At 45.3% G+C, this 13,785-nt stretch overlaps 1 protein-coding gene across 1 annotated transcript in view; it reads left to right on the top strand.

The window, feature by feature from the left end:
• Nucleotides 1–13,785, top strand: part of LOC148591516 (collagen and calcium-binding EGF domain-containing protein 1-like) — an 89,188-nt gene that overhangs the window by 40,484 nt on the left and 34,919 nt on the right. The window contains exon 3 of the mRNA XM_088537437.1: nt 4,718–4,770. Coding sequence (XP_088393563.1) covers nt 4,718–4,770 — 53 coding nt within the window. The remainder of the gene's footprint in view (nt 1–4,717; nt 4,771–13,785) is intronic.

Below are 13,785 nucleotides of genomic sequence, written 5' to 3'. Positions count from 1 at the left end.
TACTGTTGATGTTTTCAGCAAGCTTGAAGAGTGTCCTTAATGTTCATTGGAAGCGAGAATAAAATTTTTCTTTTTCTCCTCCTCTTTATTTCTTCTCCTTTCCCACTTTCTTTTCCACTTTTTCCATTTCCCTTCCTTTTCCCTTTACCCTTCCTCTGCATTTTCCGCTTCCACTTCTTCTTCCCTTCTCTTTTCTTTTTTTCCAATAATTAATTGACTATTATGTATAATCTGCAACACAAATGCCATGGTAGAGCTTTGGAGACTCTTCGGCTTGAGATATCAAAAAAAAATGTTTAACACGCCAAGTTTCACTGAGCCAGCTGTCATCAAATGCCATGCACTGCCATGTTACTGCTTACAGATGCAGAATAAATCTCAGTTAAAATTTTATCCTATTATTATTCACATTCCCAAAGAGTTTCAACTTTGGTAGGACCCTGAATCACTCCTTTCATCCACAGAATTATTTTCTCAGTTCAGGATACCCTCAACACTTCATTCTGATGTGCTCTGTGGCACAAGAGCCCCTGCATGACACAATGACCATCACCAGCTTCCTCCTGTTCTCCTCCCAAACTGCCTAGGAGGTTTTTCTGGGATAGATTGACGACTAGAGGCTGGGGAGAGCTGTTCATTTTTTGTCCATTGGTACCGGTACCACGCTGGTACTGTGGACTTGAAGGGAGGGAAAGCACACTCTGAAGACCTTGGAAAAAAGAGTAAGATCAGTGCCCTTCCTCCAGCTGCAGAACAGATGGGCAGTGATGTCCCGACAGCAGGCCAGGAGGTAGCTGTGGGCTGAGGGACAGCAGCCATTCACCAGGTGGAAACAAGGGAAAAATCATCAGGAGCCGCATGATGAGTTACTGCTGATAGTTCCCAGATAAATTAATTTAATAAAGTGTGGCTTAATTAAGCCACATTCCTTTCATCCTGCCTGTCTGGGGCAATGCTATTAAATAGCTACAGCTTGGCGACATACTGCTGAGAGGCAACTGTCTTGGTACACTTTGTGTCAGGCACCTTTGGTCTATGGGCCATGAGGATGCTCAGGGAAAACTCCTCACATGGTCCAAAGAAGCCTGTAATGGAGGCAGATCCTCAGAGCTGCTGCTCAGCTGTTGCCTAGTCATGGATGTGTCAAAAATTTATAGCTATCAAACTTTTGATTCCCATCTTCTAACATTCAGTGATCCAGGACAGCCTCAACCTTGGCAGCAGAGGAACCAGTTAATCCTCTTTTCAGCTTCTCTTGCACTTGTGTACTTGCCTGAGTGAAGACTGCATGAGAACCAGAAGTTGCCAGGTGGCTCTAATATTTTAAAGGCTATAACAGATAGATCTGCTAAAAGCTGCTGCTTCTGAAAACCAGATTTAATGATAATGAATTATTTTCCACATTTTAGTAGTGGAGCTTCCTGCCCAACTGTGCGTTATTTACAATGTTTGATGCATGCTCATATGTACAGTTGCCTAGCAACTGTCTTGCTGAAAGTTATTCAGTCATTAAAATTATCAGTGGAGACCCCCTCTTACCTCTCATTTATGTGTAATGAGATTGCTGCTGTGCAACATTGATTAGACATGTGTATTGTGTCCAGTTCTGGGCTCCACAGTTTAAGAGGGATGTGGAGCTGCTGGAGAGAGTCCAGAGCAGGGCCACAAGGATGATCAGGGGCCTGGAACACCTGCCCTATGAGGAGAGGCTGAGGGAGCTGGGCCTGTTCAGCCTGGAGAAGAGAAGGCTGAGAGGGGATCTAATCAGTGTCTATAAGTACCTCAAGGGAGGGAGTGCAGAGGATGGTGCTGGTCTCTTTTCAGTGGTGGCCACTGATAGGACTAGAGGTAACGGCCACAAACTGAAGCACCAAAAGTTCCACAGGAACTTAAGGAAATTTTTTTTAACAGTGAGGGTGACAGAGCGCTGGAACAGGCTGCCCAGAGAGGTTGTGGAGTCTCCTTCTCTGGAGATCTTCAAAACCCGCTTGGATGCAGTCCTGTGCCACGTGCTTTAGGTGACCCTGTGTGTGCAGGGGGGTTGGACTAGATGATCTCTAGAGGTCCCTTCCAACCCTAAGCATTCTATGATTCTATGATTCTATGATCCTGGAGCTGGATATTTGAAATAAGTATTGCTATTAAAATGCCACATGCTGTTCCTCAGTAATACAAACAGGGTATAAGACTAGCTGGGTGTTCACCAAGGTCAGTGAGGCAATCCCTGCGTAAAGACCTCCCTCATGCCCTGCAGTAAAGGGAGACACCACTCTGCTCTTTCAGCATAAGACATGTCCTAGGCAGGTCATCTGTGCAAAAGGAGATGTACAGGGCAAGGCATTTGGCAATCAGAAGAATCCAAGAAGTCCAAAAAAAACACAACTAAGCAATGAAAAAACAACAAATCGATCCAAAAGCCAGTGACTAATGGACTTCAGAGGAGAAGCGTGCTTGGCACACAAGCCTTACCCGTGGCTAGGTGCAGCTCAAGGAGTATGTAGGCTGCTGTGAGCTGCTTAGCTGTTGTCTGGAAGAAGCCTAATGCTGACAATCAGGTGGGAATTTACAGGGTAAAGGGTAAAAATGATAGAGGCTACTGTTCCCCTTCCGTGGTTAGTTCTGGTTGGCACAACCACATGGACCAGCATCTCAGAGTGGATGCCCTCCTCTGCTCTGCTCTCAGCTTGCTCTCCTTTAAGCCAGGCTATAAGCAAAGCTTTATCACCACCACTCCCTGCTTCTGAAGACAGGAGAAGGTGAATGTGCACTTGGAAAGCCATCAGCATGGCTTGCAGCAAACGGACAGCCTCCCCGATGCACCTTTGAACTCTTTCCTCCTGCATTTGTTTGTCTTGCAGATAAAACTTCATAGCAGTGTTTGGAGAAAAGTCTAATGAGGGACCACTGTTTGCATAACAAAGCAAGGCTTCCTCTTCAAATGCTCAAGCTTCATTAAATATAATTTACATTCCAGCTAATCTCTGGAAGTGGGAAAAAATGCAGGCAAAGTTTGTTTTTACATAGTTTGGAATAATGCATTGTTTGTTTTAAGCGGTTAATTGCAAATGATAGTTGCTTTAAATTCAACATAAGGATGATTTGTGACGGGCTGTGGACTGTCTAGGGAAGTGTTGTGTCATTGACTTCCATGGCTTTAGCACTCTTCTGTTTCAGTTATTGAATTAAAGGGTAAGACCAAATTGATGATTTCTTAGCTTTGTGGAGATTTCAGCATATCCACAAGAGGTGAAAACTTCTGACTCTCTAAAATACACAGCTTTTTCTTCCCAAAGCCATGTAGTCCTGATCAAATAGCACACTGAATGGCAGTTTGCCTTTTTTTTTTTTTTTTTTTTTTGCAGTAGTTCTGGTAGCTACCACCCTGGGATCTTTCAAAAGGTCACTCGGCACCTGCAGCGAGTAGCTGAGGAGCGCAGTGATGAGGACAGCAGCCGTCCATCAAGGATCCTCAGCCCTATTGGGAATCCTGGTGGCTTACTGAAGTTTCCTGACTCAAAAGGAAACAGGCAGATATAATGGAGCTCTTAAATGTCATTACAGCTTAGCAATAACAAAAAATGCACTCAGACTTCTTTTCATATAGTAGAAAACATAAAAAAAAGTCTAGTCTTACAGAATCTCCATTATAGTTTTGTTCCTTTGTCTATGTAAAATACTCCCTCTCTGCAGCTGAAATGCTCAATGCATTGTGCTTATCACCTTCCAGGTTTATTAAAATATTAGAAATGAATAATAATATTTATCTTGTGTGTCCTTCTAGCTGAAATTTACCCTTTTCTGTAAGTTTACACTGTTATGACAGATGTTTGAAAATACCCTTCAGTTTATCATGAAAATTGTGACCTGGGTTGCATGCATGGACAGCACTGAGATGTGCTGTGTCCTTTCAGCATGGAGAGGCAGGATTTTCAAAAATCATGTGTAATTTTGAGTGGCTCAGTGTTGAGGTACCCAGCCCATGCTCCTCAAGAGCTTTGTGTAGCCTCAGGTGGCTGCCCATGCTATCATTTAAAATGTCTTCATTCAGATACTCAAAAGTCAACTGGCCAAAAATGACTGATCAGTAAAAACTACAGAGAGGAGCCCTTCCTTAGCTTCTTGTGTTTTTAACTGCTATCCAGAGATCCAAAATAATCTTGTCTGAGGAACAACAATGCATTGTTGTGTTGCTGTGATTTTGTTCTCTGGATATTTCATACTCTCCCTGAATTGTTGGAATATTTTTTTTTATTAAAAAAAAAAAAGAGTTGACCATTTGCTGGCATCTTGCCTGCAAATAAACATGCATTCATCCCCGCAGGATCAGTGCATCTGAGAGTCTCAGAACATCTCAAGTGTCCTGCCTGGAGGAACAGGCAACTGCAGATATTGGGGGAAGAGTGAACCTTGGTTTTACACTTAAACAGGAGATTGTGCAGCAGGGGTGAGGGAGGGTTTCCATGGGGAAGGCTTGTGTTGGTAATCCTCTGTCCAGCACACTGGGCAGTGGTGTAGCAGCATTAGAGAACTCATGGATTAAGTGGTGGGTTTCTGTGTTGCATTAATGTGGAGATACCTCTCCACCATAAGCTGAAAGTCCTCATCTCACTGATTTCATCAGCTCCATAACCATGATCTATTCATGACTGTTTTTAAAGGTGACACCAGCCTTTAGAGAATATATCTATTTATTTTTTTTTATTTTATTGTTTTTCAGGAAAAAATGCTGTAAGGGTTATAAATTTGTTCTTGGACAGTGCATCCCTGAAGGTATGTGTTTTCACTGTTCTTACCCTTCGTGTCCCGGTGCATTTGTCTTTTCCTGTTTGCCCTCTTATCTGCACAGCTAACTTGGAAGAGCCTCCTGATTTAACCGCAGACTCAGCTGTACCTCATGTATCAGCGGGGAAACTGTCTCCAAGAAATTGTCAAGCAAATAAAAAAATCAGTGTCTTCTAAAATTTTCACTTAGCATGCCAGGCCTTGATCCTCCCTAAGTATATCTGGCTGCACAGATCTTGTAACATGAGCTGGTGCAAACGTTGGGCCACATTCTGCTCTTGGACGTGTGCGCGGGAGTCATCTGTGCATCTAGAAGCACATGTTTCCTGACTGATGGCTTTCGCAGTGTCGTATGAATACCAGTACTCAGGCTCTGGGAAGAACTCAAGATAAGCGGTGTTAGACTTTCATTGGGATGTACACTAACAAGGCTATGAAATGAGGCAGAAAGAGCTGCATAGATCCTGGTTCCATCACAAGTGATTTGGCTTTTAAGTAATAGGGAGGGGTCAATGATTAGGTGAGTTAGTCCAGCTTTTAATTACCTATTTCCTGAGGACATCAGCAAGGGGACAAGCATGGCTGAATGGTGTCCCTGTCTTCCACTGCCTTTCCTGTGGGTGGGCACGGCCCTGTCGTGGGCATGGGCTCCTATTCACCAGTGGGCAGGAAGATACTAGGAATTACTTGGGATAGTTCATACTGTAGAGAAAAGGAAATGTCCTGGAGAATTGCCCCTACCATTTATAAAGACAGTATTTTGGTACTAATGCCCAGCAGTTCCTGTAACAAGATCTGTCTTAGAGAAGAGTGGGAGGGTTTGCAGGTGAAGCTGAGACTCCCACACATGCTGTGTGACCCCATGGCTAAGATGTGTTTCAAGGGCCTGACCCAGACAAAGCCCAGGAAGCTTCCAGTGGTGTTGGTGGGTTTGGATCAGAATTACTCACATCAATGCCTTGTACAGAAATCCTTCTCCCACAGCTTCAGCTTCTTTCATAGATGTCAAACTGCCCGCAAAGTTGCAAAGGTGCCCTGTGCCACCAGGCTGGCTGGTGTCCACTACAGAGACAGGCTGCTCACCTTTCCCTTGGTGCAGGCATCACCAAGGGTCCCTCTCTACCCAGCTGATGACTTTCTATGTAACTTAGTCATGCCTACTGCTTTGTCCAGTTTGGATGAAATCGACTGATTGAGAGGCTCTGAAGCTATTGGAGAAAAGGAACCGTCAGACAGAAGCAAATTATTACTATATTATTATACTATATTTGCTTATTACTATAAGCAAATAAGACATGTTTCCTTAGGGAAGCAGATTTTAAAACATAGTTTACGGTCTTGCATCCTTCTGTTTGATGGTATATGGGAAGCCTCAAGTTGATCTGAGAGTTTTCCTAGATCACAATGGCAATGTCCTAAATAGAAAAGTGACAAGGTAACATGCTTAAGAGGGTCAACTGTTTTGGGGGTTGTAATTTCTGGCCAACAGGCTCTCCCCAGCTCTGAATCTGCTGCTGTTTTCTTTTATGTGAGCATTCTTGCTGCTGACTGGAAGCACTAGCAGAGCAGTTACAGAACAAATCATCTCAAAATGAGAATTGTATTTTTGCTGCTTCCTTTAGGAGCTGGGTATGGTTTAGGTGCAGCTTGTGCTTACAAGGACTTCCTCTGCCTGTGGTTTTGCAGTGAGTCTGTCTCGGTACCTGGGGAGTGAGATTACAGCTTCAGTGTGAGATGGACACTTGAAGCAGAATATTATGCTGTACTGTGCAAGGTCGCTATTTGTGTTGAAGGCAGAAACCCTGAATCCTTTCAAAGTGGAGAGAAGCCAGAATCTCTACAGTCTGGCCTCCAACTTTCTTATTGAGTGTAAGATTTTTATATGCTGCTTATTCACTAAATATAATGGATACAGCAGAAGGAATAGGAACAAAAACAAAATGAGGGCCATGAAAATAAATTATTGCTGTCTTCTAATTTTTATCTCTTGATGTTTTAGGCAATTACAAGAGCTGCTTTTATTATGTACCCGCTGACTTCAGTTAATCACGTCTATTAACTGGATCTCTGTAACCTGAGAGTTTCTGCCATTAATTGAATTTCTCTGTTGTCTGTGGCTTCTTTCCCTTTTTATCTCCACTCCTCTTCAGCTCAGCTTATATTTTGCCTTGAACTTCACAAGCCACAGCAGTTTCTATAACATCTGAGACAATCTGGGCCTTTGGTGTAGGGACTAGAAACATGATTCGAGGAAGGGCTCATTTCACTTACTCCATTACAATATATCACTTGGCTCTTCACACATTGTTTTGGCATAATCTTGACAGAATGGCTGTACAAAATGCATATCTTATCACAAGCACATAAATATGCTGCAGATGTGAGTTTATTAGAGCACATCTGCGCCTTTTAATATAGTACTGGCAAGTTGAAATGTAGAGGAGTAGTTCCAGCCCTGTCTTCCTTGTGATTTAGCAGTGAGTGCAAGGAGGAAGATTGGGAGAGGTATAGACCCTCCTTTGTCCACTCTGTCACAGCTGCCTCAGGAAGACACCGATCTCCTCTGCTGACAGCTGTTATTTAAACAGACCCTTTACCTCAAGAGCTGTGTCTTTGTCCATGAGCACCTTCGGTTTCTCTCCTGCTGTTTCCCATCTGTCCTTGAAGAGCAACAGAAAGCAGCGTAGCCCAGTGAACTGAATCCTACACCCAGGTTCTGCATTTCTCTTTCCTTTGCACACACCTCCTCTCCCTGATGTTCAGTTGCAAGAGGCGGGGACGATGATCCTCAGGAAAACAGAGAGAAGTTTGCTTTGTGTCCATGATGTCCCTCTGTAGTGTCTCTTCCTGCTCCACTTGACCAGATACAGAGGCCTAAAGAGAGCTTCTTGCCCTTCCCTCTGGATGGTTGCCCTCCTCTTTGCATTGGAGACTGGCAGCTCTAACCAGGTCCTGTCTCACAGCTTCATCAAGAGTAAAGCACAGACCAATGGAGTCTGAAGCAACTGTTTTGAAGAGCAGCCTCCCTACCACTGTTTCATCACCTGGGTGCCCTGTTTTTTGATTAATTCACACCAAAGTTCTCTATGGCAGGCAAACACTAATTGTACCGGTTCTTTCTTTGCTAGTGTTATTTCAGAAACCTTTTCTTCTTTTGGTGCAACTTGTAGTGTTGTATTGTCATTCCTGAATTCATTCAAAGCTAAATGTGAAGTCATTTGTTATTCTGCTTCTGGTTTTCATATTTTCTCAGTCTAGAACAAGCTGATCCTCACTGTATGACTTTGATTCATCCTCAAACCACATTTCATAGGTTGGGCTGGCAGACAAGGAGTTTGCATGTGGAAGGAATATGCATCCTTAGACTGACATTGCACATAGAGGAGATGCACTGCAGCCAGGATTTGCTGCACCTTTTGCCCAGTTTTGTCGTAGCCATGAATTCACCTCCTGAGAGATTCATGATGCCTGGGATCAAAGCTCTGGAGACACACAGCTCCAGGGCATGGGACCTGCCCACAGCCACCATGATCTGGGTTGATTCCATGACTGTGTGGAAACAACCACCTGGAAGTACTTGGGACGATTAACAGTTCTAGGACCTTTCCCTCTTTCTGTGTGAAAATAAAAAATTACACCAAATGATCTGAAATCTGTCCACCATCTCCTCTGTCATTGTCAGACATGGAATCCTGGTTTCTCTTTTAAAGTGCAAATATTGGTTTGTTTATGTACAATTCAGTGGGCTGAGAAGAAGAATGGTCCAGAGTTTAGTATGGAATTTAGAAGAACTTAATGCAATTCTCTGCTCAAGCACAGACTTCCTCTGTTTCCCAGTACCACCCCTTTTAGGGCAATATCTTCATTGTGGATTTGTCATCCAAGCCAAGGACTGTGTGAGCATCTATATTCAAGCTCTCCTAATCTAACCACAACTGTGCTGGCTCTGCTATAATCTGTGCTGGGTGTTGAGGCATCTGGAGCATGTCTTATGGCTCTTCACAGACCATGTGAAGGTCATCCCTAGCCTGCCATAGAACAAAATGCTCTAAGCTTAGCACATCCCATGCCTCTAGTTTCATTTCAGAGCCAAATATTTTTATACTGATAAATGTGGAAGAGAGAAACTGGTAGAGAGCAAAAAGGAATGGAACAGGGAATAGTGGAAACACTTGGAAAGCTAGCACTAGTTAAATACCAAAGGTTAGGTTTTGAGTGTGTAGACCAAATCCTTTGGTAAAGCAGAGGCTACACCTGAAAATATATCCTACTCTAGGTAAGCTAAGCACAAGTCAAAGCACCTACAAATACAGCTTATGTGTTTTTGTAAGGGAATAATAGGGCTTCGTGGCAGAAAAGACTAATATGTGTTGTGAGGAGGAAAGAAATGTTGTATGGCTTCACTTTGGTAGGGCTTTTGAGACCTTTTCAAGTGGTGTTTTGACAAGCAGTGGTCTTGATGGAGCTCTTCGTAAGGTGGATGCATAGGTCGTATTTGAAAAGTAGTTACATGAAATATGGCAAAAGATAAAAGATTAAAAAGAGCTGGATTGTTTAGTCTAGCTAGAAGAAGACTGAGGGAGACGTGATAACAGTTTTCAAGTTTGTAAAATCCTGCTGCAAGAGGGGAAGTAAACTGTTCTTCATGGCCAAGATGAAAGAAACCCTCAGCATAACTCAGCCTCTTCTTGCAGAGAGACTTTGGCTGGAAGCTGTAAATATGACAAAAATGCATTTTATACTTTAGCAACCTAATGTATTCTCAGCACTTCTCCCCGCTTTTCCCCATTTATGGCATGCATTTCTTCCCATAACAGTCCAGCACTCACCTGCCTGCTCTCCAGAAGCATGGCTAGATGTTGCTTACAGCAGCAGCACGTGGTTTATTAACATTCCTGCTCATTCACTGCAGCCTTGTAGAAATCATGCCAATGCTTCCAGTTCCACATAGCCTCCTCAGCCTAGCAGCTTGGCATTCTGCTGATCCCTCAGTGTCTCCCACAGGAAGAGCGGAAGCAGCAGACAGGGAGGAAACCTGACTTGCCAGGCAGACCCACTGCCCGGGTCAGTGACAGGCAGGCTCTCCTGGCTGCCCCCATTGCATTTCTTTCTACCTATCAAACCAGGGGCAAAAGAAATTTATGAACTATCTGTTCTGGTCTTGGGAAGCTTGTTAGGCGACCTGTTGCATGCAGCCAGCGGAGAAGCTGATGACACTTCCCCGAGTCGCGTGCAAGCTCGGCTCAAAGAGCACAGTACTGGCAACAGCACCGAGGCAGGAGCGGGGCAGCGGGCAGGGACGGGGCAGGTGCCTTGCACATCTGTCCCAGTTCTCACCACTGCTGTTTCTCACCTGCTCGCTTCGCAGCCCTTGGGTCAGTATTTTCCTCACCAGGCTACAGGAGAGGATAGTGCCTTGCAGCCGTATCGTAGCCCTAGGTTTACACGCTCTCTGTGGCACGGAAGCTAGGAAAGAATGAGGCAGCATCTCAGTTCCTGAAATGCATGGCTTTTACGTGCCTTAGTTCTGTGACATTTTTGTAACATCTTGGCAGGAAAGCAGGTTTATGAGCTACCTCGAAGGAAGGTTTTCCAGACACCCACAGGCAGAGGAAGCCAAGGAAAACATTGCTGTGGGGTCCAAGGCTGCCCAGCAAAAGCACCCGAGCTCAGCTGAAAGGACTCTGCAAACAGCGGCCTGTCTGGACTGGTCCTGTTCTGAAGACCCCCAAAACAGCTGCCACAACCCCATCATCAGGAGGAGGAAGGTGTGTTTACACGAGAGGGCAGTGCTGGGAGAGGGTCTGGATGTCACGCTGAGACAACGACCGCTTCCCTCCCTGTCCCAGCAGCGCTCTCCCTATGAGCCAGGACTGCTCAGCACGAATGCTGCAGCCTGAACAGGAGCACACATAAGGGAGGTGGAAATAACCTAAGGTGTGAAGGCAGGACTAAGAGGCTCTGCCACAAGCATCCTGAATCATAAATCTTAGTTTCTCCAGGTGCAGCTCCAGTGTGTGCAGCAGGCTCTGGCAAAGCTGTAGGCACAGACAGCGCCGTGTTCAGGCATGCAGGGACCTCCCGGGCACTGCTGACAGACACAGGGAGCTCGGCTCAGGGTGCAGGGGGGGAGATCAGCTCATCAGAGGCAGCAGCTGGACACCAGGATTACTGTGAGCCTTCGGATTCTGCACTCAGACATTTCAGAAGTAACTCTGCAGTGGCAATGTATTTGAGCTTCTTTGCCCCTTCCTTAAACAGCCTCAGCACCGCACAACACATGGAAGAAAACAACAGGTCACTGGTAGCTCTTCTTGGCTCAGCTCCATGGGACTGTACTTTTTGCATAACTTCTTTCAGTAAACCGAGGCAGCAATCTGCTTGCTAAATAACACTGCTTCTTGCAAGAAAAAAAAACAAAAAAACAAAAACAAAAACAAAACCTCAGAAGCACACAGTTTATTCCCGAGTGAGCCAGCCATGGTGGCAGCTGCATCACTGATGGACATCAGGACAGGACAGCCAGGCACATGTGAGGGGTGGGTGCTTGGGCCAGCACCTGGATGGAAACCAAGACACGAGGCTGCCCCTGTGTCTGGGCAGGAGCTGTCCCTTAGACCAGCATGGACAGCTTGACTTGGAGCTCCTCATAGGTCCAGTCCTGCCTGCAGTTACTCAATTACCTCTGTCTACACTCCCACTGTTAGCCCTTCCTCCATTTACAATCCATGCCTGAACGGGCTGCAGGTTCGCAGGAACAAAGAAACCCCCGCGCTTCTCTTTAGGAGAACAACTTGGCTGAAAAGTGATCTTTTAAAAAGGCAGAAAATACATTACAAGTAACCTAGTCCTGTATATTCCCAAATCCTCTACCCTCAGGCATATTGTGAGGATGCGGGGATAAGAAGAGACCACAGTTTTGCCAACTATTCCCCAACTTGAATGCTGGCTAAGTAGAGAGGAGCAGTGTGTCAGATATAAGGGCAGGTAATACACTCTGCAAAGAGATTTTCTCGTCCTTTAACAGTCTCTTAGCTCCTGGTCAAGTGCTTCTGCACTCACCAAAGAGCACACACCAGATTCATTCTGTGCCTCCCCAGCCCAGCTTCCCCCAGCGACGCAGACACACAGGACCAGAGCAGAAACAGAAGACTCAAGAAAAAATACTTAGGAAATCAGCACACAGCTGCAAAGTGAACCCCTTGTTGGGAGATATCCAGTCTGTGACAAACAACCGCATTAAACATGGGTGAAGGCTCTCCAGGCACACTGAAGTATTGTCAGGTACTGTGGATCTGTGCATAGAGTGTGATTGTTCCCAACTTCTCCCCACTGCCAAGAAGAGACTGGTCCAGGTACTGCAGACCTAGCTGAAGGCTGAAGAAGGTTCATTCCTGCAGCAGTCCTGCCTAAAGGCACAGAGCCAGCTGTTGCGGAAAAAAAAAAGAAAAAAAAAAAAAAAGAAGGCTGCTCTATATCTGGATGTGTTCACCCAATTATGCAAGGCTCAGCAGCACCCAAAGATGACAGGGCTAAATCGTTTTCATCTGCAAGAAAGTCAGGAAACACAATGAAGTGCAGAACATAAAAGGAAGGCTTCATTCAGCAATCCCTGCATGGCATGCTTGCAACTATTTATGAAGATCCCGCAGAATTTGTTTGTCTTCTATCTTACCTCAGGCACAAGAAAAGAGTCCTCAGGTGCACTAACAACCAAACACAAGAATGAAACAACTGAGTCAAACACTGCAGGGAAAGCTCTCTGTCAGCCACCCAAGACAGCTAATAAGCTATGGCTCAACATGAATTTCTGGGAGCTGAATGACGCAGGGAACTCAGAAATGACCATGCAGAGCTGTACATCCTGCAGTAAATCTGTAGCCAACAGCATGTTTTTCTGATCCTTCTCCACTCCCAGTTGCTACCAACCCAAAAAATCCAGATGTTTTTAGACGTGTACAACAGCATCACTACTGCTTCTCCCTGGCTTTAGCAACTGAAGAATAAGACATTATTGTTCTAAGACTAGATGCTTCAGACAAATAAGATACTGGCCTTAGCTGTATCAGAAAGGCTCTTCCTGGCCCCTCCATACACACTCTATAACCCACCCAGTGTACTATAGCCTCAGTAACCAGCTCCTGTGACCTTGCTTTAAGTCCTTAGAGTCCTCAAACTGCTGCCTTATGTTCTCAGCCTTCCTTCAGCTCACTCTTTGTGAGGCCCTCTGCCTAGCATCCCCTTCTGACACATGCCACTCTCCACAGCTTTATGTTATTGCAACTGACTAATTAGTGTGTAGGTTTACTTTCTTATGATCCTTTTCCAGCCTCAGACCTCCAAACTGTGATCTCTAACAAACTCGAGCTCCCTCCAGCAGTTTTGTTGTGGTATTGCAAGCACAATGTTCATCCCATGTGTCAGGAATGCAATCCTATGCTGGTGGTTCCCATTTTTTTCCTGGCCTCCCTCTGCCAATGATCTCTTTGCAGGCCTGGAATAGAAGCTGGCAGCTGCTTTCCATCTGCCCTGCTCTATTTCTTCTTGACGGCCAGGAGACTCTCCCCTTTGCTCCTCTATTTCCTGGAGGTGCTAAAGTTGCCATCTGGCCTCCTGTGCATCCCCCTCTGCTTACCGTGTCACTTGGGCTGCGTGTCCTCAATGCTGAGACCTCGACTGCAGCTCAGTACAGGAGCTGGTCGAGGGAACGGAAGAGAACTGCAGTGGGAAGCAAAGACACAGCATTAGGGAAGTACTGGCTAGGTCACTAGCCATGTCACAACCTTGTGTTGTGGATTTTCTTTGTGAATCTCAAGAGATCCTCTCCCAGGGTCTCCCACAATCTGGATGCCAAGATCACCAAATAAATCTGGTCATTGAGGAGATAAGAAACCAAGTACCACTTCTGGAAGCCTCCTATCTCCTATATTTGGACAGGGCATCTCCACCAGCCCCACAGCAGCTGTGGGGGCAAGACTGTGGCAGAGGAAGGCACTGGAAATC

Source organism: Tinamus guttatus, unplaced genomic scaffold, assembly GCF_059628265.1.
Source record: "Tinamus guttatus ecotype Peru unplaced genomic scaffold, ASM5962826v1 Tinamus_guttatus_pri_ptg000770l, whole genome shotgun sequence".
NCBI lineage: Eukaryota > Metazoa > Chordata > Aves > Tinamiformes > Tinamidae > Tinamus > Tinamus guttatus.
The sequence above is the reverse complement of the archived record's forward strand: the minus strand, read 5'-3'. Positions and strand labels throughout refer to the sequence as shown.